The 25,894-nt window shown below is 52.0% G+C and overlaps 1 protein-coding gene and 1 long non-coding RNA gene across 12 annotated transcripts in view; one reads left to right on the top strand and one right to left on the bottom strand.

The window, feature by feature from the left end:
- The first annotated feature begins 3,385 nt into the window (after nt 1-3,385).
- Nucleotides 3,386-25,894, top strand: part of rbfox1 (RNA binding fox-1 homolog 1) — a 193,518-nt gene continuing 171,009 nt past the window's right edge. For 4 of the 10 annotated variants that reach the window (XM_029254067.1, XM_029254070.1, XM_029254066.1 and 1 more), the window contains exons 1-2: nt 3,386-3,434; nt 25,618-25,665. In XM_029254067.1, coding sequence (XP_029109900.1) covers nt 3,390-3,434; nt 25,618-25,665 — 93 coding nt within the window. In that variant the 5' untranslated portion in view covers nt 3,386-3,389. Of the gene's footprint in view, nt 3,435-3,532; nt 3,650-3,794; nt 4,057-22,881; nt 22,945-23,472; nt 23,534-23,620; nt 23,839-25,617; nt 25,666-25,894 lie in introns of those variants that run through there. The other 6 variants (XM_029254074.1, XM_029254077.1, XM_029254069.1 and 3 more) reach the window with 6 other exon arrangements.
- Nucleotides 21,827-23,368, bottom strand: LOC108941777 (uncharacterized). Of its 2 annotated transcripts, none has more exons than XR_001966657.1 (3): nt 23,326-23,368; nt 22,564-22,672; nt 21,827-22,448 (listed from the first exon to the last, which is right to left on the bottom strand). It is a non-coding gene; the product is annotated as an uncharacterized LOC108941777 (long non-coding RNA). The 2 variants fall into 2 exon arrangements; XR_003797864.1 differs by lacking the exon at nt 23,326-23,368 and adding an exon at nt 22,801-22,880.

The following is a 25,894-nucleotide window of genomic DNA, read 5'->3' as shown; positions in this document are numbered from 1 at the left end:
AACTCCCCCTCCGGAGTACTGTGACAGTGGTTTGGTGACCTACATTCTTCTCCAAGCAATCGCATCAAGGCTCCGCGTGACATTTTCCCTCACCTATTATATAAAGTAATAATAGGCAGCGCGCGAGAGGGACCCTTGTTTACGTGGGGGTTTCACCACAGCGTTATCGGAGAAAAATCGCAGAACGACATCGCCGCGAGGTGTGGGAATTGCGGCCGTGACAGCACTAATAACAGCCCTAATCGGCACTATTAATACCAATAGCATTCACCGGATAATGTGCTTTAACATGCTTTTACCCAGAACACGGTACGGTGCGACGCTTCCTGTAGGCGAGGTGTCTTTCGGAGAGCGAGAGGCGTGCCGGGTTACCTCCTCGTGGATTTAATCACCCTGGTAACTGACTGGAGGGGGTAGCAGTGATGGTGAGGGAGGGAGGCTTAGTTAAGAAAGCTGAATGCAACGAATCCGCCCCACGGTTGAGGGTGAGAAGTGACCATTATTATTATCAGCCTTTACTTAGTTGTTATTATTAATGATTAATTATTTGTTACTATACGGTGACACGGTGGCACAGCGAGTAACGCTGTTGTCTCACAGCGTCTGGGTGATGCGAGAGGACGTGGGTTCGATCCCCGCTCAGTCTGTGTGGAGTTTGCCTCTTCTCCCCGTTTCTGTGTAGGTTCTCTCTGGGTGCTTTGGTTTCCTCCCACACTCCAAATACATCCAGTTCAGGTTCCCCCATAGTGTTTGAGTGACAGAGAGTGTGTTCCACTGATGTATGGATGAGTGACCCAGTGTAAGGAGTGTATCCAGCAGTGTAAGTCACTGTGGTGAATAAGGTGTGTGGGCTCATAACACTACATCGTATCCATTGGAAGTTGCTTTGGAGAGAAGCATCTGCTAAATAAATACATGTAACATACAGCTTATAAATGATCACTTACAGTATTTGGTTCTGATGCTCATTTATATGCTAGTGTCATTTTTACTGTGTCTTCTTAGGGTGGGTGCCTTGATCAAAGGTGTGACAGCAAGAGGCGGATTTGAACCCCTTTCCTTCTGGTGCATGTTGGCAAGAAGCCGTGGCTCTGCTCTGATTCGAAGGACAAGCGCTGACAAACTGTACTGCCTTCATCCACCGAGCAGATGCTCCAGATGCCTGACGGGCTTCGCGTCGCCGTGGCGGCGCACCCCGGGGGTCCTTGTTAGGTGACACCTCATTAGCGTCAATACGCATTGTGGGGGGGTGGGATGGGACGAGAACTGTGTCTCTGGGGGCGTCTCTCAGCCCTTACGTCCCGATTTTCGTGCGATGGAGGCGTGCAGAAAGTCGGACACAACACACACACCCAAAGGGAACAAATATTTTCAACGTCTTCAGGCTCATCAGCGACCGCGTTCATACGGTCGAGCCACGACCACAGGTCTCACGTCGGACGCGGGGCGCTAACCTCATTTAGCTTATTAGCGGGACGCAGCATCGGCGGATTCCATCACCCTCACGTAGCTACTACACGCTGATGGAAGGGAGGGCTGGGAGAACATCGCCCGTGTGTGTTTGTGTATGGAGGAGCCGCTGTTTCGTCACACTCTTTCTGCATCGCCAAAGGTCATCGTGCTGACCTTTCCACCGCTGCTGCTGCTTTCTTTCTTTCTTTCTTTCTTTCTTCCTTTTTTTAGAAATATTAATCGAGTTCATCCCCCTTTATGTAAGACTGCTCTTATGGATGTCCAGCGCATTACTGTACGGCGAGAAAGACGCGGAGGCTGCCACCTTAACCGCTCGGCGTGTTCCTGCTCCGTTATTTACCCCATTTCATATTCTCCTTCTTATTCCAGGCAGCACATGCTCAAATTCCGCTTTGCCCGGAACAGGACCTCATTAACACAGGGAATTTACATTGAAATGTATTAATTCAGCTGACGCTGTTGTCTCCAGTGTGTAGCCTGCATAGCAATGGCGCAGCGGTACAGGGGCCCGGAGAGCACCTTCCCGCCTCTCCCGCGAGCCTCTTCGCTGCTTCTGACCGTTTCTTTCAGTGGGATCGGGGCAGCTTTTGTCCAGCTCCGGTCCCCTAAACAACACGCTTATTATTATTATTATTATTATTATTAGTCTTTTTTAGCCAGCACCTTTGTCCAAGGCAACTTCCGGTGCAAGATATTTACAGTGATTTACCCACTTGGACAGCAGGGTAATTTGTACCGTATCAGTTCAGGCAAAGTGCCTTGGTCAAGGGACCTGCAGCAGGAGGAGCCATTCGAACCTGAGGCCGAACCCAGATCATTAGCACACGCGGTGCCCCTTGAGGTGTGTGGCGTTGGTCTGAAAGGACCCCCCTTGTACAGCACCGTTACGAGTCGCACGCTCACTTTAAATTAAGCGCTACGGTTCCGTCGTGTATCTTTTAACCACTTTTTTTTGCCGTGCAGCGCAGGCCGACCCCCCCCAAGAGAGAACGGCTCATTACGTGGAGGTTCCGCCGCTTGGAAATCAGCGCTTTGTCGGAAAGAATCTGTTAGCTGGTGTTCACCGCGAACAAGAACTCTTATTAACAGCAGAAAGAGGGCGTCCGGAAAATTCCCCGACCCAAAGTAGCCAGCGTCAGACCGCATGGACTCGTACCCTGAAGGTTGTTGGGTCGATTCCCGTGCCCCCTCACTCCTCTGGTGGCCTTGAACAAGGTGCGGAGCCTTCAGTGGGCTCCAGTGAAGTTCCCTGCTCTAGAAATGGGTTGGATATTGTAGGGTTATAGTGTCAGGCGTGCAGTGAATGAATGAATGAATAATTTAAGACACTTTTTGGGGAAAAACAGGGTCAAGCACTCGAGTTTTCTGCTCCGTTACATTCTCGGCACACACACGCTTTAGAGGTGCAAAGATCAGCAGGTAGGATTGTGGTTAGAGCCGTCACCTCGTGCTCCGAAGGTCTCGGGTTCGAATGCAACCTCGCGCCGTCCTTGAGCAAGGAACGCAGACTAAAGCAGCGTGCTGTCTAAATGAGTAAATCAGGGTAAAGAGGAGGGATGCCAGGTGCCCAGGTAAAGGTAAACGTTTCGAGAGAAGTGCCCCAGAATGACACACACGAGGGGCAAATGGTTGCCGGGCTGCAAAGGAAGCGGAGGGAAGTGGTGCAGATGTTGGGAATAAGAACGGAGTGAGCGAACAAGGAGTGACAGGTGCGGGCAGTCATCTTCATCGGCGATGCACCGACGCGCTCCTGCATGGACTTCATTGCTCCGTGTCAGGTCCATGGCTCCTCTCGCTCGCTCTCTCTCTCCCCCCCTCTCTCATCCCCCCCCCCACCTCCACTGGGGAGCAGGATGCACTTTTTCTACATTTTTTTGCTTTCTTTCTTTCCTTCCTTCCTTTGCTGCCCGACCACGATGAAATCTTGGCAGCTAATTGCCATGGTGGGAGATGCCCTTCAGGTAAGGGGCGCGGAGAAGCGGCGCGCGCGCGCACACGCACACACACACAGAGGTAGGGGTTAGTGAGAGGATGCTTTCTGACGCTGTGGGATGGGATGCTGATGGGATGCTGATGGTTGGATGATGATGATGATGCTCTCAGTGCAGCTCTGTGTTCCCTCTCCACCCGCCGCGCGCCCCGCTTTCCCCATAGAAGCGTCTCACTGCATCACAAGGTTTGTGTGTGTGTGTGTGTGTGTGTGTGTGTGTGTGTGTGTGTGTGTGTGTTGGCGCGCGCGTGTTCGGTTGTGTTTCCCGAGCTGGGGGGAGGAGGTTTGGGATGTTAGAAAAGCGTCCAGCGCCGTTCTGTCGGGTGCGCGCGTTTCGGACCGGCTCCGCGCGCTCTCGCCGCTCCTTATAATAAAGCAAATGATCGGCGCCCTTCCGAGATTTTTCGTGAATGACTCGCGGCTTTTCACTCGCGCTGCCCACCGAGGTGCCCATGATTTCGGGCTTCCACACCTCCGACTGTGTCTCCTGTGCAAAGTGCCGCTGCGCTCGGACTTACTTCGCTTTTTTCCTCATTTCTGAGTTGAAATCCTTGGTTGCGCGGACGTGTCGGAGGAACATTGGATGTCTGTAGGTACATAGAACTTTGACATGATATTATTTGCATGATGATGTTCGCTTGCTTATGAAATGCACATATACTGTAGCTGCTTTCTTCTCCACGTAGCGCGTGTGTACGTGAATCGTGTGCGTGCGCACTACAGACACACTCACTGATTGTGCGTAATTTCGGGCTGCGTGATTTATTTATTTACGACGCTGTGTTTGCGTGCGTGCGTGTGTCGGTCAGCGGGATGACTTGAGTCCTGCGAGAAAATTGCCTTCTGCTCCTAAATGGGATGTTGTCGCTGTAGAAATGCGAGCAAAGCCTTGGCTTGCGGAGTAAAAACTAGTGTTTTCCCCCAGCTGGTGTCCCACGTTGTCCACGAAGACGCTGGGGGTCCCACATTGCCAGTGGAACACCAGTAATGGCATTAAAACCTCATGTGTACACACAGTCCATCCTTCACAGAGGGTTTGTGTGTGATGGTGCTCACGTTCATGTTAATAATATGCCATAATAATGTCTTACAGTAATGCTGGTGGGAATCAGACCCGTCCTTATTCTTATTATTATCAGTATTATTATTATTATCATCATCATTATCATCATCATCATCATCCTCGTCGTCGTCATCGCCATCATCTCTCCTGGTTCAGCTTGGAGCTGCTCTCTCCTTTTAAGTTGCCACACTTGGGTGCACGATGTACGATTACTATTTTAATGTACTGAAAATGATTTAGAAGTGGAAAAAAATGTGATGCTGGTTGACGCTCGATGCTGCTCGTCTCCCCACATACGACAGTCTTCCTTAGCTCAGTTGTCAGCTGTCGATGACTGTTTATTTCTAGATTTTTCCTTGGAGCACTGCGAACCTGTCCGTCTGGGTGTCCCTGATGACCCCGCTTCTCTGGACTCCGGTTCCACTGCTCTGCATAAGTTGGCAGCTGCCCGTGCGCTGGCGTACCTGTAAAACTGAGCCGTGTGCGTGAACCTCCCGCCGTCGGAGCTCACGGGTGCCGCCGGAGGGCCGTTCCGCCGGAGGGCCGTTCCGCCGGAAGCCTTTCCTGGTGCTGTTGTCCGCTTGCCCCCGACCGCTGCGCAGATGGTGCCGCAGTGCCCCTGGCCACCATTAGATGGCAGTGCGAAAGGGTCCCATCCCGATTGGCCGAACTCGTTCGGCGCGCGAAACCCCGGGTCACCGGGTCCCCGGGTGCCGAACACCAACCGCAGGGCCTACGCTGTTTTACGCGGCAGCGCTCGGAGCCGTTTGCCGTAGCAGCAGTACGGATCGGCTCGAGCTGCGTAAAACAGCCACGTTTGTGTTTTGCTCAAAAATTAACCGCGTGTCTTCGGAGCCGGCCGGGTCGGCGGCGAGCAGTTCGCGGCCCGATGTGTCACCGCGACCCGGTAACGTGCAGCTCGTTCTGCTGTGATTGAATCTCCGTCGCTACCTGTTCCACCGGGTGGCAGATTCGGCGTTTCTTTAATCACGTCGTTTAAGGAAATTCATCGGCTGCGCCGATAGGCTCTTTGGGTTTCGCTCAGGCTTTCGCGCAGCCTGCCCTTTCGGTGCTTTTTTAGTAGAAGCTACGGTCGCTGCGAGAGTGTGGTAGCTGAACAAGATCTCGGCGAGGGTGTGCGGCTCCTCGACTCGGCTAGCTGAGACGACCCTGCCGGACGAGCGGCGGCGCTTCGCTCTTTCGGTGTCGCTGTGTGCTGGAAGATCACAACCTTTATGGGGGAAAAATAATGAAATCACAGGCGATTATTGAAACACGGCTCGGTCAAAGTTCGCAGCACATGTGCCTTGTTAAGTGGTCGGTCTAAAAATAGGCCCGGTGTTAACCGTTCGCATCCTGAGGTCACGGCAATAAATGTTAAAATAGCCGAGTCGTGCCCCGCCAGGAGTGAAGGAGCTGCTCTCAATATCGGAGTATTTTTATGCCGTCAGAAACAAAAAAGCATAATCTTTTCGGCAAGGGATCTAATTTTAGTCACCACTTTCATTAATTCTCCCACATTCAGCTCTCAAATGTAATAAAACATAATTAATTTTAGCTAAAGAAATCTTCCTTATGCTTAAATATCACTGCCAAGCAATTATCTTTTTAATGAGTTTGCGTCTTTTATCCGAAATGAAATTTTTATGAAGAGCCTCTCGGAGCGAAGCGGCCGCATCAAAAGGCCTCCGTTTGGATACGGATACGACTCTGAGCCGGTTTGACAGCGGCAGAGCCCACCGCGCTCGTCCTATTTCCGTACCTTCGGGCTGAGGTGTTGATTACGTACATCCTGCATTTAGACTTCTGTCGAGCGGCGTCCCGGTACCTTTCGCATAGACGATGAGGAGGAGGAGGAGGAGAAGGAGGAGGAGGCGGACCTGCGGTAGCGCCGTCACATGACTGAAAGGTGAGAGCAGCTCGTCTGCGCCGCTGTTTCCTTCAGTTCCGGTGCCGCCTCTCGGCGAAGCTCTAGAAGCCGCGTAGCTGTCACTTACGAGAAGATGGATATTTTCTCCTCCGTCGGAATTACGGTCAAAATGGATTTGAAATTGGCTTGTTTCCACGGGACGAGGAGAGAAGGCTCTGCAACGGGCGTGTCGGCGTCTCCGACTTGTTGAGCGAACGCACACGGGTCCCCATGGCTGCTGACATGTATCAGAAAAACGAAGAAAGGGAAGCAAGTTGCGTTCGTAGCCTGCGACCAGTTGTTCGGAAGAGTCGGCGGCCCGTCGGGGAAGGATTCGGGACGAGAGTTTCGGCGAAGCGGGGATAACGCGCACGTGACGGGCGCCCGTCGCCCCTCTCCGATCGGAGCCTCTTTGGTCACACGTGCGTTCGCCCGCGCTCCACCTCTACAGGAAATCCGGCGCACCGTCAGCAGGGGCCTTTGCGAAGCTCCGCAGTCCCCGCGTTGCGCTCGAAGCGTCTCGTTTCGCTAAGCGCCGGGCCCGGAATCCTGCACGCGAAGCGGACGTGACGCGGCGTCTGTCGTCGAGATCGCCGATGCCCGCATCGAGCAGAACGACGCGATTGGGAGCGGAATCGCAGGCGGAGGGCTTCGCCGTGTCAAAACGAAAGGCGGCCGTGGAAATCGCGAGCGTAATTTCCCGACGGGCCCTCGGCGACTTCGCTGACTTGTCATGTCACAGTGCCCTAGTTGTGGATACCAGCAGCTACGTGGAATTAATTCCTCCTTCGTGGAAACGTGCAGCCGGTTGACGCTCCAAATGGTGTCTGTCATTAGCGTGCGGAGCATTTTGCACGAACAGAGCGCCTCCGTTGTTTTTTTCTGTAAAAGTCTCGGCGAGCGGGTTATAAAAAAGGTGCAAATTTCAGCTGCTTGTGGGCAGCAGGGGGCGTAGTGCTTGATGCCGACGCCTTGCTGGCTTCGAAACCCACCTGCAGCTGTCGTACCCTTGAGCAGGGTACTTACCCTGAACGATACAGTAAAAATGATCTAGCGGTGTACGGGCTAAATAATCGTCGGAGGGAAACGTCAGCTACGCGAGTAACTGTAAATCTGCGAGCGCAAGTTACCAGCGAGGAAGTCGGCCGAGTCTCCGCAGCCGCTAACGCAACTCTACCCGTGACTGATAAGAGCAACTGCTGGAGTTTTTTTTTTTTTCCAAGCCGAGTGGAAAAATATCGCAGGAAAATGTATTTTTTGACCTTGCTGGAATTTTTATTACCGTTATTTAGTTGTTTAGCTGACATTTATTTTTTAAATCCAAAAGCCATTTGCAATTCATTGTCGGCCCCGTTTCGAGATGAACGCAAACCGCTCCGCGTTACGACACCCTTGAGCTCCTAGGCGTGGCGCTCGGTGTGATGAGGATGAGGATGATGATGACGATCGTCATCACCGTCATCATCCCCGGGCGGGTCGCGAGGTACGTCGGGGTGCCGGATCGCTCGTCGGGGGCGTGGCCGAAGCCCGGGGGGCTCCTCGTCGTAGTTTGCCCGGCCGGGAGCCCGCAGACCGGTCAGCCGAACCTTGATTTATTGCCCAATTGTGTAGGGTGAACTAAAACTTCGGTCTGAATATGAAATAAAACACTCACTGCGGTTGTTCCAGTTCGAGGTCGCCAGGGCCCTGCGACTCGATCAATACCCCTGGCTGCAGCTCGGGAACGAAGCTGTCGGGGCGAATATTCAGAGACGGAGAGCCGAGAAGCGGAGGGAATTGTGAAGCGATGAAGTGACCGCCGTTGTGCTAATTTCTTCTGAGCAGCTTTCTTCATCATTCCACGTGGCAGCTTTACCGCGGCTTTAGCGCCGTCCACCCCGATTAATCCCTTTGGCCCAAGTTTATTTTGTAATACCTCTGGCCCAAGATCAATGGCTCTGGCCAAAGCGTTCCCGTGCAGCTCCCCTTCCGGTGCACTGGCTTCCCGTAGCTGCCTTTACCACACCGCATACTCTGCGTATGGCCTGGAAGCCCATCGACGGGCGTGCTCCGCGATACCTTCGGGACCTCATCGTTCCCTACACCCACACCAAACTGCTGCGCCCCTCCGCCTCTGCTCCCCCACCGCTCGGCGGTCCGACGCACGAGAGGTCCGAAATCAAAAGCGCAAAGGTTCTCAGCTTTGGCTCCAGAGTGGTTGAATGACCTCCCTCTGCCCCTCAGAACTGCTGAATCTCTCTCGGCATTCAAGAAGGGTCTCGGAACACATCTCTTTCGGACCCACTCCCCTCCTAGTCTCCTGTCTACTGCATAAATTTGCACGATTTCTTTCGTCACAGATATTTCTGTAGCTTTCGGCTCCACGTGCAGCTACCCGTGTAATGTAAGCGCTTTAAACGGTGACATCAGACAAACTGACTGCGCTTTGAGAATCGCACGTCTGCATCTGTGGGCGTAACGCACTCGCGTTTTCGCTGAGCTCTGTGTCGCTTTGGAGAACAATATCTGGTTGACGAATAAATGTAAATGTAAGTTTCATTCTTTAAATGCCATAGATCACCTATGTGGAAATGAGGCCCCTCCGTTACCCTTCGCTGTGAACTTCGCTGCTGGAATTAATGATACAATAATTATAACTATTGTTATTATTGTTGTTGTTATTATTATTATTATTATGGTTGTTATTGTTACTAATAATGATAGTAATCCTTATTGGTCAGCAGGTGCCATCAAGCGCTCAAACTTTGCGTTCACTGCGTACTTGTGGGAAACTTATCGAAGGCGTTTCGTCGTTCATAGCAGCCACAGCAAAATCTGCATTTCGCAGGGTTCGCTTTAAATAATATCGTATTCCGTCACGCAGAGAAACGCTGAAACTTGAAGAGGTAAAAATGGAAATCATTCTTCAGTTAATTCCCGGTGCTTTAGAGCACACACCTCGCAAGCAGATGACATTTACAAATTTATACAAGCAATACAGAGCCTATATATAGACTGCTCGTGTTTGGTGCTTTATTTCAATGTTCATCACCCATAACTGCAGGACTCCAAGTCTGTGGATTTTAATACACCCGAAAACACTTTTTTTCTGTGTGATAAATCTTCAAATGCCGCTCGACAATTATTTGATGATGCCTCTTTATCTCCAGCGGGACCAATTTTAACTGGCTGTCAAAATGCAAATATGCCCGAAAAGGAGCGTTCAATGACATTAAACGGTAAATGCCATTAACTGCAGCGTGTTTAATCTTGTGGAAGTCGTGCGTGTTGGCGACGTTGCGAAAGCGTGCCGTCCGGCCTCTTTTAACCGAAGGTTGCGTTCCGGTCGACTTGGACCGCGCCACCTGGTGCCCCGTAAGCCCCGGACTCGGGCGAAATCGTTCTTGCGAAAGCAGGCCCGAATCCTCACGTTGTACCACGTGTTTCGGCCATCAGAAGAGGGGCAAAATAAAATCGTTGAAACAACAGCCGTCGTAGGCGGTCCGGCGCGGGGAGGTCGGCCCAGGTGAACCGGAAACGTCTCGGCTGTAACGCTTGATCGACGGGACGCGAGGAGCCCGCCGTAGCCCCGCCCACTCTGCTAGCGCCGCGGCAATCTGTCGCCTTTTTTCATCGCGACATAAGTGGAGGTAGAATTAATTAGTCAGGAGTGATATGGAAATGCAGCTCTAATTGGATTTATTTATTACCGCCGCCTATGCGAATCCCTCTTAACACCTCTTTGAGAGAATTTGATACGACTCGACTCTCCCGCCCTCGCAAACACGCCCACCCCCAGATTAATGCTTGTCTAACATGCGTTCGAACCAATTCTTCCCCCTCGAACGCTTCCTTTGGCTGCGTTATGGATGGATTAGCGGTGTTCGCAAATGCGCCACTCGGCCGTGTCCCAGCGAGCGAGCGAGCGAAGGTCGTTACTCTCCAGGCGTCCGCGAGATGCTCCGTCCTGCGGCCCTCAGCTACGTACGGACGAAGACCTAGCTAAAGCCGTAATAAATCGATGACATTTCGGTGACAGCGATTTCCCAAAGATGCGTTTTTGCTCACCCTATACTCTCTTTGTTCGGGACTGGAGGACACGCAGCCGTGCCGTAGATAAGCACGACGCTCCGGTGTTAAATTACCGCGTCCAAAGGAAAGTGCAAAGTCAGCACATTGGCTCACATTAGGCGAAAATGGCAAGAATAATGGAGCCGGAGAATTGATGGCAGCTTGGGAGTGAGAGTGAGCCGAAGGTATTGGCGTTGTCCCTGGTGTGTCCGGAGGTTCCTGTCGGAAAATAAAACGTCTGCGGTGGGTTGAAGATACGAGACGATCGTTCTTCCTGTTGAGCCGATACGCTCGGACATGGACGCGCATCTTGGAAGATGGGTGCGGCTTACGTCGAGGTGGCCGCGATGCCGTGCTGCGTCGCGTGATGGAAGAAGACAGAAATGGTTGTTGTTCTGCACTTGGAGCCCGCTCTTGGTTATGTGCTGTGAGCGTTGCGATGACAAACCGCTGTAACCTTTGTTGGTTACGGGCAGTTGGACTCCATGCGCGCTGTCTCGCGCCGCCTTGTGTCGGCTGCTCTCGTGTCGAACCCAGAATTGGCTCGAAACACTGGCTCGGGGCACCCCGGACCCCATCCGGCAAACATTTCCTTTGCGCATCAGGAGCTCCTGAAGACATCGGGGAAGTAAACGCGCGGAACGGACTCGGCGAAGGTCGTGCGACGCGACGTACGGCACCGCATCACGAGCCCTCGATGTCGGGCGGCACTGGGCACACGCTTGTCGGCAAATATAGCAGGGCGCGCATATACTTCTCCTTGTGTGTTTTCATATCCCGCGCAGATCGTGCTCGCCTCGCAGTCGGCCCAAGGTCTTGGCGAGCCGCGTGTGTGCGTGGGTGTGTGGGCGTTCGGCCATATGCGTCTCTGCTCCGGCAAGCACCTCGCGTTGCCGCCCGCCACGTCTCCCTCGGCTGCTCCGGGGGTCTGCGGCGCGAGGCCGAGACGCGGCCGCTCGGCGCCTGCCGCGGTCCGCCGCCGCTCCTCGACTCCGATTGTGCCGGATAACGGGAGGAGGACAACAGAAACGACCCAGCCGAACCGTTTCAACCATCGGGGTGGCGCAGGCTTACGGTACGGCGTGGCGCTCTGTACGACGCGCTCGTGGTTCCGGTGACCGTCTCTGGTTCGTGGCTCCAATTTGTGCACCCTGGTATTATGACAAGTGTTCACCTATGACCGTGTTATAATACAAAAGAAGACATTATACAATAGAAGAGAAGCATTGCACAGCAGCAGAATTCCGGAATGAGAAGGAATACATGTACAAGCAGCACATAGAGATACGTCATGCAGTACAGGGCCAAAAGGTAACAAAAGGTATGTCGCAGGGGTGGTCGTGTGGCAGGTGGCTCCATCATGGTGATCAGACAACCAAATGAAGGAAATATTTGCAAGGGGACCTTCTGGTGGAGACCGTTTTGTAACAGTTCCCCCCCCCCCGGATGTGTAAGAGTGCGTTCCATCATGAGAAACACGGTTGAGGTTGTGGCTGAACAGGAGTATAAGAGTCGTAAGAGGTGACTTTCTTGGAGGCCTTTCTTTGAGCTGCTACCCTTTCCATCAGCTGAACGAGTGATGGAGCGGAGGGTGGGCGGGCGTAATCACAGCTGTGCTCACTGTCTCCGTCTGTCCGTGCGCTAAGGAGCACGTCCGTGGCGGACGCCCGCTTCTTCTGCCGTCACCGGTTACTGTAAGCGCCTCTCGGGTTCGCGTACCTCCGGCCTCGTCGTCGGCGGTCCTCTGGAGCTCCGCCCTCTGCGCAAAACTCGTTTTCCATGCACACGAAAGGCTTCGAATGCCAGGTGACCGACTTCGGGCGCTGCTGGTGCTGATGCGCTTCCTCGGGGGTGAAGGAAACGGCCCCTCGGTTCTCCCTCGAACTGCCGAGGAAATGCGAGACACGAAGGCGAACAAGATGTGGGACGCGCTCCTGAAAAACTGCGTTCGCGGAAAAGTCAAGCGCAGATGTGGGTGAAACAATATTTATAAAAGTAGCTGTCTGCCCAATCAATGCGGAGCCCGTGAGGTCTGGAAGCGAGCTGAGCTGGTGCGCCGCTGAACTGCTGAACACGTGCACGCTCGCTGTCAACAGCTGACAACTGGCAGCGAAGGGATATTAAAGGTCAAGGGTTACTGCCCCCGCGGTAAAGCCCTGGACGGTATTAAAGTGGACCAGCGCCGTTCACGCCGCCGAACGCCGGGGCTCGCTTTAAAAATGAAAATATTTATCTTCTCCCACAAGATGAGGACTGTATTAAATACGAGGTGAGACATGTAATTTTGTGTGGATGTCCAGCTTGTCAAGCCTTTCATAGTTCTTTCACTGCTGCCCTAAGAATCAGAGAAGAGCCATCTCCATTTTGCCAGATTTTTCCGCGATCTCGGCTTTTTTTTCCTCCGGGTGAGCCTTATAATTTAAGGCCGGGGTTACTGGGCAACACGGTACCGACCCGGACGGGATGAAACCGGACCGGTGCGGTCCGCACGCGTGAGAGAGAGCCGTGGCCGCGTTAAAAATCTTCCGCAGGAAGACGACCCGATTGAATAAAGGGTCCGACGTGTTATCGTGTGTGCGGTCGTCCAGGTCGTCAAGCCTCACGGCCCTTTTATCGTTGCCCTCAGGATTACAATAACAGCAACGTCGATTTCGCCGCATTTCCGCGTGATCTCGACGTTCCTCCCGGTAATTATGGTAATTCATTGCGTATGGGAGCAGAAGGGCCACCGTGGAGCATCCGGTGTGTTTTTTCTGCTTTGTCAGTGTCGCGATTGCAGGGCGAACAAGTCAGCGCTGTCCACGCCGCACATTCGCCACCACGCAAGAGGTAGAACGGAGCAAAGTCGCAGTCGGGCAAATATCCGCCCCGGGTGGATGCGGTACGCGTTGACAATAAATGCGTCCGCTCGACGTTTTGACGAAGCGAGCGCTTTCGTACCCAGCGCTCCGCTTGAGAAGCAGAGGCGTGTGGGCACTTTGGACCAGATGTCCCCGTAAGCGCTCAGACGGACGGCGCTCCGGTCGGGCGATGAGGTGACGAGACGATGACTAAGGGGCTCGACTCCGGTCCTCTACGGCGCACGTCTGTCGAGCTGCGGCTCGGGGATCTCGGCTTCTTTTCTGTTCGCTCTTTAATCGGCATTAACAAGGCCGCGCACGATTCGTCTACGGTGCACAAATGCCGTCCGGCATATTTATAGTCCGCTTCTCGTGCGTCCGTATCCCCGATGGTTTGTCCTTATTGAGTTCCTGTGGAAACATGCGCAGTATTGGATGTCAATAGAAGATGGGGGTGTAATTATATCCTCCACTGCTGGAATTGCTTCCCTGTGGTTTCTCTTACATACAGCGGCAGTAGAAGATGCTTCATCATCACCATTATTATAATAAGAATAATAATAACAAGAAGAATAATTATTATTATCATGAGTAATTGCAAGTGCATACAGTCTCACCCTTTTTATTGATTTTTTGCACCTGGCGAAATTGAGCAGATGAGGACGCCTCGACGCCCCCGAAGGCCTTTCATTTACAGAATGTCGTTGCGTGGAAAACGAGCAAAAGTCTATGTCCCCTGGACGTAATATTTCTCCAGGATAAATTACACAGGAACGGATGTGAATGATAAATGGTGGCATTTGAGGAAGTGTTCCACATGTGATTTTATTGAGGGTCATCTCTATTACCAGTCGGTTAAACACTCCAGTAAGTCAACGGTGACCTTCAGAGCTCAGCGTTCGAGATGTGAGGCGGCGGACGCAAATTAAAAATGTGGCTCGTGGGTTAGAAAGGTGCGCATTCTGAACGGAAAAGGCGCCGCAGGCCTCTCCTCCGATAAGAGCTCCAGGAAAGGCGCTTTTCCTTGCAGGACACCCATTCGCTCGTCTCCCTGCCTTTTCTCGTTATCGCCGGAACAGATAACGTGTCCAATTAGAACTCGCGGTTGTTCCCTAATTCCTCCCGTCAATGGGATATCTCCATTTTCGGGCCCACGGCATTGTTGTGAGAGTCGACGTCCTCTGTTGCTGCTCTGCTAAACGGACGCGTTTAACGGCGGTCGATTGGATTGGAAGGGTTCGCGCCGAGTAGGCGATCGGCAGCCCGTCAACACGCAGCCGCGGCGGCGTTTCGTGCCGAGAGCTTCCCGCCGTCGCGTCCCGTCCCGTCCAGCGCGGTTATGGACTCGCAGCGATGGGAGCAGCGCCCCTCCCGAGTGGCGTGACAGTGTGAGAAGCGTGTCTGCGGGTGGGTGAGTGCGTGAGAGAAACACCTCCCTGACCAACGGGGCACAGGCCGCTGCGGAGGAGAAGTCAGAGCCGCCAGATACCCCCGGGTGCGATGTCCGAGGCCGCGCCGCAAAAAAAAGTACTTGCTCTGGCGCATCCCGCGAGGGTTCGGACGGGCTGCAGCGTCCCGTCTCTTTCAGACATCAAGACAGACTCATTTCAGGCTCGCTTTCCCAGCGAGCGCGCAATTCGATGTCACTCGAGCCACCGATTAAACCCTTCGCTTTCGAGTGGGCCCGAGCTGTTTCCCATTTACCGGCCCCCCGGGTGCCAGAGGGCGCCGGAGCCCCCGGACCTCTGGGCTTTTAATTAGATGGAGGCGCTAATGCGCCGCATCCGGATGAAGGCTCCCGCCCGCGCCGCGCCGCGCCGCTGACAGGGGTGTCAGGAGCAGTCCCCGTGTGCGGCAGGGCCCTTTATGTTACCTGACAGGCCTCCTGCGGCTTTCTGCCGCCGTCCCGACGGTCGCCTCCTCTGACGGCCGACTCTCCCTTTCAGATCCATCATCCGGAGGCCGGTGACGCGGGTCAAATCGGGAAAAATAAACCCGCAAACGGTTTTTTTATGGACTCCTCTGTCACTTGCGTTTCAGCTGTCTCTTTCGATATCCCGCCGCCCCGTCAAGTCCCATCGGCCACCGTGGGGAGAATAGGGCCGAAACGGATGTGTTTAATATGTCAGAAGGTATTTTGCTGCCGCCCGTGTGTCCAGAGTGTGACCCGAAGCTCAATTAACAGCTTATCGTCTTTAGTCGCTGGAAATCGGTCTCCGGGAGACTGTCAGGGACTCGCGGCACCGAGCGACTCAAACGCTTTCGCAGATCGCTGGAGACGATGCGATAAAAAGCGTTTACCTCGCGCGAGCTCGGCGGGGGGCTCTTAAGGCCTCGCGTGGGCACACGTGTTTGTTTGTTTGTGTGTGTGTGTGTGTGTGTGTGTGTGTGTGTGTGTGTGTGTGTGTGTGTGTGTGTGTGTGTGCGCGCGCGTGGTGCGGCGCGGCCTCGAAAGCCAGCAGACGCCTCGTTATGCCTGTTCTCCGCAAATTCAATTTGGGTTTATTTACATTTCACGCCATCTAATAGTTCCCAGATAATGTAATTGCCACCCTCCGTCAGACACGGCTTAAAACAGATCAAGGTAACGCGCCGTTTTTCCGCAGCGAGCGACGGCACGCGCCGCAAATTCATTTACATTATTTAATAAATGTCGGTAATGAGTGTGAGGCGCGACGCTGGAGCCGGAGAAAGGAAGTGCCTCGCGTCCAGAGGTTCGGAGACAAAAAAAAGAATAAAATACTTCTGCGAATGAGCGAGCCTTCAAAAATAACACCGCGCAGTTGTTTCCTGCAGCCTCTCCGTGAAAAGGCGCTTGGAGAGGACGCCGGGGCCGGGTTCCTTTTTGCGAGGGGTTGGGGTTCGCGGATTTACGGGAAACCTTTAACCCCCTTTACCGGAGTGTTTTCGGACCCTCGGGTCCTGCGTGCCGTAGTCTCCGAGAAGCGGGATTGGCAATAAGGCCTTACGCAGCTGGGAGGGTGGCAAAAACGCGCCCCGTAGGTTGTGGGTTCGCACCCTGCCGCCGCTGCAGTGCCCTTGAGAGAGTTACTTAGCCTGAATCGCTCCGGTGGAGATACGCAGCTCCGGGACTGAAGCGAAGGATGAGCCGAATTGAAAAAAGGCAAAGATGGAGGCGAGGAAAGCGCCACAGACTGAAGCGCCAGTGTGGTGCGGTGCAGCCCTGTGCGTGAGGACCCCCTGCAGCGGCCGTGTGCTCCGCCGCACCGCGTTTCCGCAGCCCGTCGCCCGTCTCGCGGCGGCCGAAGGATCCACGTTCCCGTGCCGGAGCGTCGGGCGTCACACGGGGACGCTGTTTCACCCTCTCGCACACGTTGGCCCGTCATTTCCGGCCTTTCGCCGTCCTTCTAATGCTGCCCTCTGGGTCACAAGACCGCAGTCTAGATTCTTCTGGCCCCACGCAGAACGGCGTGTTGCTAAAAGGAAATTATGAGGGCCGTGTTTTGGATTAAGGGCTCAGCTGTGAGTGAGCAAATGCTGCAACGTGTGTGTGTGTGTGTGTGGTACATACGCATCACCTCTCTATTAGCTGCAGTCTCATGAACTAGAGATGATATTCACAGCAGTGAGAGAGTATGCTATGATAATATGTCTTATTACTATTATTATTATTATTATTTAGTCAACACCATTGTCCAGGGTTAGTGTACATTCAGAGGTTTTTATGCTAAGATGCTTACAATAATTTACACGTTTATACAGCGGGGTCATTTTTATCGATTGAGGTAAGTACCTTGCTCAAGGCTGCTACGGATGTATTCGAACCCGGCTCGTTCAGTAAAAAGACCAAGGCTCCGAGCACTGTGCTGCCTGCTGACTCCTGTGTGATCGGCTATGGTGAAGAGCGAGTAGAGCCTCCAACATTAACAGCATTTAGTTGGAGGTATCATCGAGGTTAGAGCTGCACCCTTGCATCAGAAGCACCTGGGTTTCAATCCCACCTCCTGCCGTACTTCCCTCGATTGAGGTTCTGACCCTGAACTGGTACAGTAAAAACAACCCATCTCTATGAATTGGTTATGCGTGACTATAAGCTGCTTTGGAGAAAAGCGCCGGCCATATAAATAAATGTAATTCATCGATTAGCGGACAATCTGGGCGCGACGTCGGGTTTCCGGCAAGCAGGCCCCTCGCAGAGGGTTGGACACGGGTTCCATTTATACTCGCACGTGTAATCCAAGCGCCTCGACTTACTGGAAGGGAGCATCGGCAACATAATAAGGCCATCGATTCTCCACAGGTAGGAAGTCTGCGGCTGGCCGGTCCTTTCAGCACCGGGTCCGTCCTTTGTGCCGCACGACATTAGCTGAAAAAGGGAGAAAACGGCGACGTCACTGGGAATAAAAGAAACGTCTCTTTAGCTTTGTTAAGGTTCAGCTCCGTCGACACCTTTCTCGTTCTGTCGACCAAGGAGGGCAGGACGGGGAGGCTTTCATTATGGTGCTCAATGTGAATAATGGCATCGTATCTACATGCGGCGTACAGCACTTTATTGATCCCCGCTGCTTTAGCGCTCATTGCGCCATTATAAGCCCCGGCCACAACCGCGTGCGGTGCGTCCTTGCGGGGTCCAGCAGCCGCAGTCCCGGCGTCCTTCATCGGTCCCATCGCGCGGCTCCGCTCGTCCCCGTTCCCCTTCGCCCTCACCGAAGAGCTCGAGGAAGGCATTACCCACGGTGCGAGGCTCCCTCCAGGCTCCTTTCGGGGGGCCCCGAAGCGCTCGGCTCGGCCGTGCTCCCGATATCGAACGTATTTTCCTTGTTTGCACCATTTTGTCCGCGTACGTCCTTGGAGGACTGTAAAATGACCGGTCCTTTGCGTGCCGGCTTAGTACAAACACAGTAAAAGTGTCACGCGTACAGCTGAGGGTTTACTCGAGCTTGGGAGGATTTTACCGCTTTGATGTTAGAAATCCTTCATCGGCCGAGGATGGAAAAAAAACGGCAAAGTAGATTGGGAAGCGAGCAGCGGTTCTGAGAAGGGCCACCTCTTCCTCCCTTCGAGCCCGTGTGGGTGAGGAAGCGATCCGGGTGCGTTGGAACTGGCGCGCAGGAGCGATCGCTGTCAGTCACATCTAAAAACCTGCGCTTGCGTCGGACGCTATTTATATGTTTGTTTTTCCTCCTGGGAGGTTCGCTTGGGGAGCGCTTAGGTTTGGCATCGTGAACCTCTTGTTCCCGAGAATAGAAACTGGAGGTTGTTTTCTTATAAATGTATTTATGTGCGTGCTTAGTGAAGAAAGCTAATGTGCGGGGTGTGAAAATTGCGAGCGCCTCTGCCAGAGGGAGCGTGTCGTCGGGACACGGCGAGGCGAGTCCCCACGGCCTGCGATCTGCTCAAAGGTCTTCCATTCCACTTCGCTGGGTCACGCGGAAGGCGAGGGGGTGTTCGGCGGGTCACTCGGAAGCGGCCGTTTGACGTCCGGAGCGGCTCTCGGTTTTCCCGCCGATTGCCGACGGCTGTCTGCTCACACGGCGTTGCGTTCCGTCGTTTCTCTCCACGCGCAGGGCGAGATGATATTTGCAAAAACATCAGAGATTTCATTTGTTGCGGTGAAATCTTGTTTATTTCCCCATTATCCTCCAGTGGCTTTGGGCAAGGCTGGGGGGTGGGGTGGGCGCTCCTTATTTCCGCACAGCACATCACAGATGTTTTATTTTGCTGTGGCTGCCCTGCGTGTCATTTTGATGCGTCTTTCGGGAAAGTTCCAGCTGTTCCCGGATGATCTGTGCGCTGAGTTGCCAGGAAAGAACTGGTAACATAAACTCAGTACGTGTGGTTTACTTTCGCTAACTACGCTCTCCATAGAAGTGTGTGCTGCACTTGAGCAGCGCTGTGCAGTTATGTCCAATATGTTTGTGTAAAATCAGCACTGATTTTGGGATTATTCTCATTAAAAAGAGAAAATAGTGTGGCTGACAGCTGGGAGACAGCAGACCCCCAGTGCATGGGCCAACCTCGATGGGGGGCAGGTGTATTGAGCAGCAGAAACAGTGACTGCGGTCAGCAGGTGGCGTAGTCACTAGAGCCGCTTCCTCGCACTCGACGTGTGTAGGTTTGAGTCCCACCTCCTGCTGCAGTGTCCTTCATCAGACTTCTTACCCTGCTCAATAAATGGGTAAACCACTGTAAGAAAAGTTGGAGAAAAGCATCGGCTGAATCAATGAATGAGAAAGTATCGTAAGGGCTGTTTTCATAAGCAGGGCTTGGGCTGCTCATTTGAAAGAAAATGTTACATTAGTTTAAAAGCCACAGGATAAGCCCATACACATTTATTTTTGAAACTCCTCTTTGTGTCGAGTTGAAGTTAGAAGTGGTCTCTACGGAAGCGTTATTTTAACGTAGCGCACATTATACGTAACGTCGTTAGGAAGAGCGCAACATGGCAAAGTCACGAGGGAAGAGCCCGAAGTGCACGGTAATCGCCGAATGGCGCCGCCGTGTCCCACGTATCGGTGCGTTTCGTTGCGACTTACCGCCTTAGAAAGGAGCGCCGGCCTCGGTTCAGGCGCCCTCCGGGCTATTTACACAGTGCGCAACGTTTTAAGTGTGTTGTCATAGCAACGTCAGAACAGGCCAGAAGTCGGGGGGAAAGAGCGAGACGGAGCAAGCGAGCGCGGCCCTTCTTTACACCCCAGTGAAATTACCTACAAGTCAAGTGGGCCGAGCGTTGGGATGAACGCGCGCCTCGTCTCACGCTATCGCCGCTGCCCTGTCGGCAGCATTTCGTTGCGGCGCCATTAAGCGTCGGAGTTGGGGGGCGCCTTTGGGGTCATGCGCGCTTGTTCTTCGCAGGGCTTCGTGACGAACACACTATTTGGTTCCTCCGAACGGGGCCGCAGGGATAATTGATTGTCATACAAATATTAGACGCATCCGTTCTGCCCGTGGAGGCCATTCCTTCATCACCTGCTCCGCATGCTGAAAAATCGCGACAGACAGAAGCAGCGCGGACACGCTGCCGCGTGGACGTTACATTTACACTCTGCCGGGCTGAGAGCTTTTCCCCTGTATTATTGGCTTCATGCTCCTCGTTTCTATCCTGCCGGCGTAACGGGGCCGACTTGAATGACGATATTTAATATTTCTCGGGATCCCAGCTAGACCCTTTACCCAATCAGCTTTTGGTTTCTTCTTTGCTGCTATTTGAAGGTTCTTTAATGGCTTCCTTTTACCTGGGAATTGACCAGATATAGACTATATCTGCACCAGAAAAGAGCACAGAAAGAAGAGCAGTTCACGAAAATGAAAATGTATGATGTTATTTTAGTGGAGCTTTCAATGGATCTTTGAATTGTTCAGTTTGCTTAAATAAAGGTTTCAGATGTTGCATTTACAAACAGCCATAACTTGTCAATAACCCTGGAACATTTCCATTTGTGCAGTGTGCCGTCTTCACGACGACTTCCAGCGTTAAGCTACGTACACGTTTTCTCTCGTTTATAAAGCGCGCCTGACGTACTGAACCTCGATCGCGATTCTATAGCACGAATGGGGGATTCAAAACTGGAACCCTCCAATTGCCAGGCAGCAGCTCTAACCCTTGCAGTCATGTCCATCCTTGGCCCAATACACAGAGTCTTCTATTTTTCGTCTAGGTATCGAGGAGAGACGTTTCCGGTTCTGGTGCTGAGCCGTGAGAAGAATTGCAGCGGGCGGCGAGACACTTAAGTGCTAAACGACTCCCCGAGAGCGTGATCATCGCGGGCAATACATCATTTAGGAACGAGGCCAGACGGTGAAGTAGGTCAACGAGGGAAAACAAAAAAAGATGGCACCCGGTGCGGCATGAGGTCCGCGCTTCTGAACACAATCGCTTAAGTGTCGTGGACCTCCACCCCTTTGGTCCGGGGCTCTGCGATGCCTTTATTTACCGGGATAATATGTAAATGTAACCTTTCTTGTGCTTGGCAAGGGAGTGATGGGTGGGTGTGGAGCCACTCAAAGGCTTTTTTTTCTTTAGCAGTCAGAGCTAAGAGGCCAGTTCCTGAAGGTACCAGGAAGGCAGAGCTCATTTGGTCTCGGAGGTGACCACAAAGAGGGTGCTTTGATGTGGGACGAGGCTACAGAGCTACTTCGTAAGAGTTTCTATCACCTTTGACCGAGACGAGGTGGACAGGCCCACCATCCACAGACCACAGATCCTTTATAGCCCCATTCATACAGGTCAAGTGTCTTTCTCGAGGGTCCAACAGCAGGTCACTGCAGTTGCCTTTTCCTATGGCAATTCCACAGGCTTTGCGATGCGGGAGAATTTCTTCCCAGCCCCCCTCGGCCTTCAGAGAGACAAATAGGCTCCGTGAGAAAGATAATTTTGCGATTTAAAGATAAAAAGCTAAAAAAAGCCAAAAGAAATAGGCCCATAGATCGGAGATGTGTTCGGATCAGGCTCTGCGACAGCACTGCTTAGATTAACAACGTCACACTTCATGTTATGTTTTCAAGAGATGGTTATATCAAGGATTACTCTGAAAGCAAGTATTTTGTTTAAGGATGGGGACAACACAGTCAAAGACTCGCTGAAGTTTTGTAACGATGTTGACATTCCAAACTTTTGGTCATGTAGAGCGGAATCATAATGCGACTGAATGTTGCCAATTTCTAACATTAATTTGATCCTATTTCTTAAGTTTTTTAACGTTATGGGTTTAAACACCCCAAAGTATTACTGCATGTAGACTGTACGTTGTCAGATGTGTGTTCAGTCTCAGATACAATAAAGCAAATGTTTTCACTGTACAGTTTTAAATCTATACATCTATATAATTATGTGCGTATATGAAATGTTGGTTCTGTGTCTGAGGCAGAAAATCAGCACAACTCCAGGTTGCTGTAGCAGTGTATTTCGTGGTGCGTCCAGAAATGAACTCGCTAAACAAACACGGGCATCTTGAGTGTTGCACTGGGGGTATATTTCTAGTACTTTTATTTTTCTCTGGCTGCGGCTGCATGTTAATAAGTGCAGGAGAGTCGCTGTGTTCCTCAGGTCTGTGCGTGAACAGCCGGGCCGCCATGGTCTGTCAGCCCTGAGCGTCGCGCGGAGCTGCTTCCTCCCAGTCAGCGCCGCTACCCTTTGTTATCACTGCCATCTTCTGGTCCGCTCTGATATTAAATGAAATGAAATGTTATACCCTCTGCCTTCGCCCTCAATGTAGTCATAACTTTGGATTTTCTCTCAGGAAACACAAGCAGTGCGAAGAACATTGTTCTTGCTCACCCCCCCAAGGTATTTCACGTCGGCCCGGTGGCGCCAAAACTGTGCGCGTGCAGAGCGCGCCCGCTTCCTCGCGAGCGCTGTGCGGTGACTTCGGCGGGCGGCTGAGGCGCTAAAAAAAAATAGCAAAAAGCGCGACCATCGCATAACTCAAATTACATGCACGCAATTATTGACCGCAGCGTTCACCACATAATGATTAGAGCGTGAAATTGTGAGAAGTGCTGTCCGACTACACACAGTGCAGGAAGAGGGAGAAACGAGAGCAAATCGAGCGTCTCTCGCCGCGCGCTGGAGGGGGGCGGCGGCGGCGGCGGCGGCGGCGGATGCTCCTTCGCCTCATCAACCGTAAGAATAAAGAGGAAAAGTCACAACTAGAAGCGGGTAAATAGTCGAACATCGGCGGGGCCACAAGGGTGTGAGAGAGTGTGTGTTCGCCTGTACAGAGAGACCAGAAAAAAAGCCAGGGAGCGGAGCGCGGAGAGACGCGGTAAAGCGCGGTAAAAGCGCAGTAAGGCGCCCAGTTGTGCGGTCCAGCACTCCGCTGTGTGTGGCCTGGTTTGTCGGTCTGTTAAAACAGAGTAATTTACGTTTACATTCCATTTAGCAGGCGCTCTTCTATATAAGCGACGTACGTCGTCTCAGAGAACATCATCACACGACTAAATCATAATGTGACGAGAGGAAGGAACGCTCTAAAGAGTTTAAACGAAGCTCGAAAACTTTTAAAATGCTTATTTGTAGTGACTCCTTGGCTGTCTTAACCTGTCAACTCAAGCTTTGAAGGCTGAGAAGCACGATATTCCAGAAGAGTCCAGAGTGACGCGGGGGGGCGGGGGCTGTCGCGGGACGGGGCGCGTGGCCTCCTCCGCTCTCGCGGCTCCACACCCTCCGGAGACGCGACAGGAGCTTCGTGATTTTGCGCGACTCACCTGTTTCTCCTGATGAACGTGAGATCAACCTACCAGGACGCGTGAGTCCTGTCCCAGGCGTGTGTTCTTTAGCCTAGGGGGGCATGGCAGTCGAGGAGAGAGGCGTGAGTCGCATTGAGTTTTGCTGTCACGGATCCCTCCTTCTGTTTATGTTCCTTTGCTTCATACCAACAGGAGATACGTGTTTCATCCGAATATTATATGGGATAGCAGTGACTGAGAGGTCTCTGATTACTCCAGTAACATATGCGAGCAATAAACATGATGATCATGTGCAACGTTCCGCATCTTGGTATTGATCACCAACACTCAGCAGCGCCAGGCATGAGCTGTAAGCACTGTGGAGGTGAGATAAATTAATCGACTTGTGTGCTCCTGTTCTAAGTGCTGCTTATGTTCCCTTCACAGCAAGCACATTTTTGAACATAGACAACTGAAGAAAATGCATTTGGAAGTAATGGGAAATCTTTGTGTCTTTGAAAATTCATAAGTGGAGCGGTCCTTACTTGACAAGCCTGTGTAATGCTTTGGACCGGTAAAATGATCACATAGCTCAGCAAAAATGAAGGGCCCTCATTCAGTGTGTGTCTGCATGTCTGTGTGTCTCCGGTGATTTGAGGCAGTGTAACATGGACTAGATGTGGTTCAACATGAAGGCAGCTGACAGACTGTCATTCTGCCAGTTTGAAAATGTCAGGGATGCCTGCAGATGGCACCTTCTCAAAGACACATCCCTATGAGTGGAGAAGCTGAGAAAAGGTGGTGCTCATCACATCCAACATTCTCCTTCAGTATCTGCTCCCAAAAATGAATTATGAATTATAAAAACACCAACTGTACCTGGAACATGTTTGGTTGCATCTCTGTATTGCTTGTGCTGAATGCATAAATTAATTTTTTTGTGCTTAATTTTGCTTTTTTTTCAGATGAGATGTACTTGCATCTTTCTGATTGCCTTTGTTCTGAGATCTGAAGTTATTGGTTAGTTTTTTTAACTCTGTTGACTGATGTAAAGCAACTGAAGTCTGCATGATGACCAAGTCGTTGGAATTATTTGGTTCGATCAGGTGTGCTAATGAGCACATTAATTACAAGAAAAACATTTAGGTTTGTACAAATGGGATTAAGAAATCCAGTATTTGATTTGGTCAATTTGTCAATTGCTTTATTAATGATAAAGAGAAAGAAAAAGCTTGTTTTTCGCCTGTGTTTTACCAGGCTTCTTGTGGTAGTGATTGGTGATCCCCCTACTTCCTGTTCTCTTTTAAAACTAAACATTGGAGTTTGTCTGGATCTTCGAATTGACTGAAAGTAGTGTGAGCGGGCATATTTACATTGTAAGTCATTATAAAAATTTCTCCAGAACCACAAACCATCCAGATACATATAGAGCCCACTCATTCCCTACACCTTGGAGAGGGCACTATAACTCCTCCAGCTCTGGCAACTTGATGGTCCCTCTCACAAGGGGGCTGAATCTGAAAGTATGTGCGTTCTCAGTTTTGTCTGAAATGGTGGAATGAGCTCTCTCTGTCCCTCAGAGCTTCTGTATCCCTCCTGCCATTCAAGATGGGTCTCTTTCAGACCTGTTTCTCTCCTGATCTCCTGACAGCCGCATAAATGAGTCCAACTCTATCTGCCGTGGTTATCTGTGTATTTACTATTTGAATGTCACTTCTATAGGTAGCTATTCGACTGATGCGAACCAGCAAAACAATTGTTTCCAGAAAGCCTTGCTGAGGTTAAGGGATATAGACCATGCAGTTGTGTTTCCTGCCATTTTTTAAAAAGGCTGGTTTAGCCTTGGTCCAGGCCTGTTTCAGGGGGGAATACTGCTTGGCAAGCAACAAAGGGCACAGTGGGTTGTCGCAAAGAGATGCTAATGAGGGGAAAACGTTCAAGAAGAGGAAGGAAGATGTTGTCGTCGTCGTTGTGGAGTCGTGGTCAAGGTGTGCCGAGAGCTGCGGTTGAGCAAAGCCACGACTTCACAGATGCCTCCCATGCTGCACTAGCATGAGATAACAATGCAGATCTAAAAATAATCACCTAGGAAGGTTCATGTGGGATGTGAAAGGCTCTGAAGCTGATTTCCTGCTCCGCTAACAGTCGTCTACCTTCCTTGCAGGACGCCAGCGCAGACTGTAGCGGCCGCCTAGATAAAGAGGACGCCGCAGTGAGTACAAAAGATGGATTTTGCATAGTCGCCTCCTCACAGCCATTGCCACCGTCGCCGCGTCTCACCTACATCCCACTCGCCACGTGAGATTAGATGCGTGAAGGTGTGATGCTCCTTCTGGAACGTTCAGCGTCAGATCTGGTTCACGAAGCGATCCTCCACTTTGATCCATTCCAAGGCACATGTATAGATAAGTCTATAGGCAGACATTTTTAACTGGTTGAAC

This window comes from Scleropages formosus, chromosome 8 (genome assembly GCF_900964775.1).
Source record: "Scleropages formosus chromosome 8, fSclFor1.1, whole genome shotgun sequence".
NCBI lineage: Eukaryota > Metazoa > Chordata > Actinopteri > Osteoglossiformes > Osteoglossidae > Scleropages > Scleropages formosus.
Note: the sequence above shows the minus strand (reverse complement) of the source record. Positions and strands in the feature narration are given on the sequence as shown.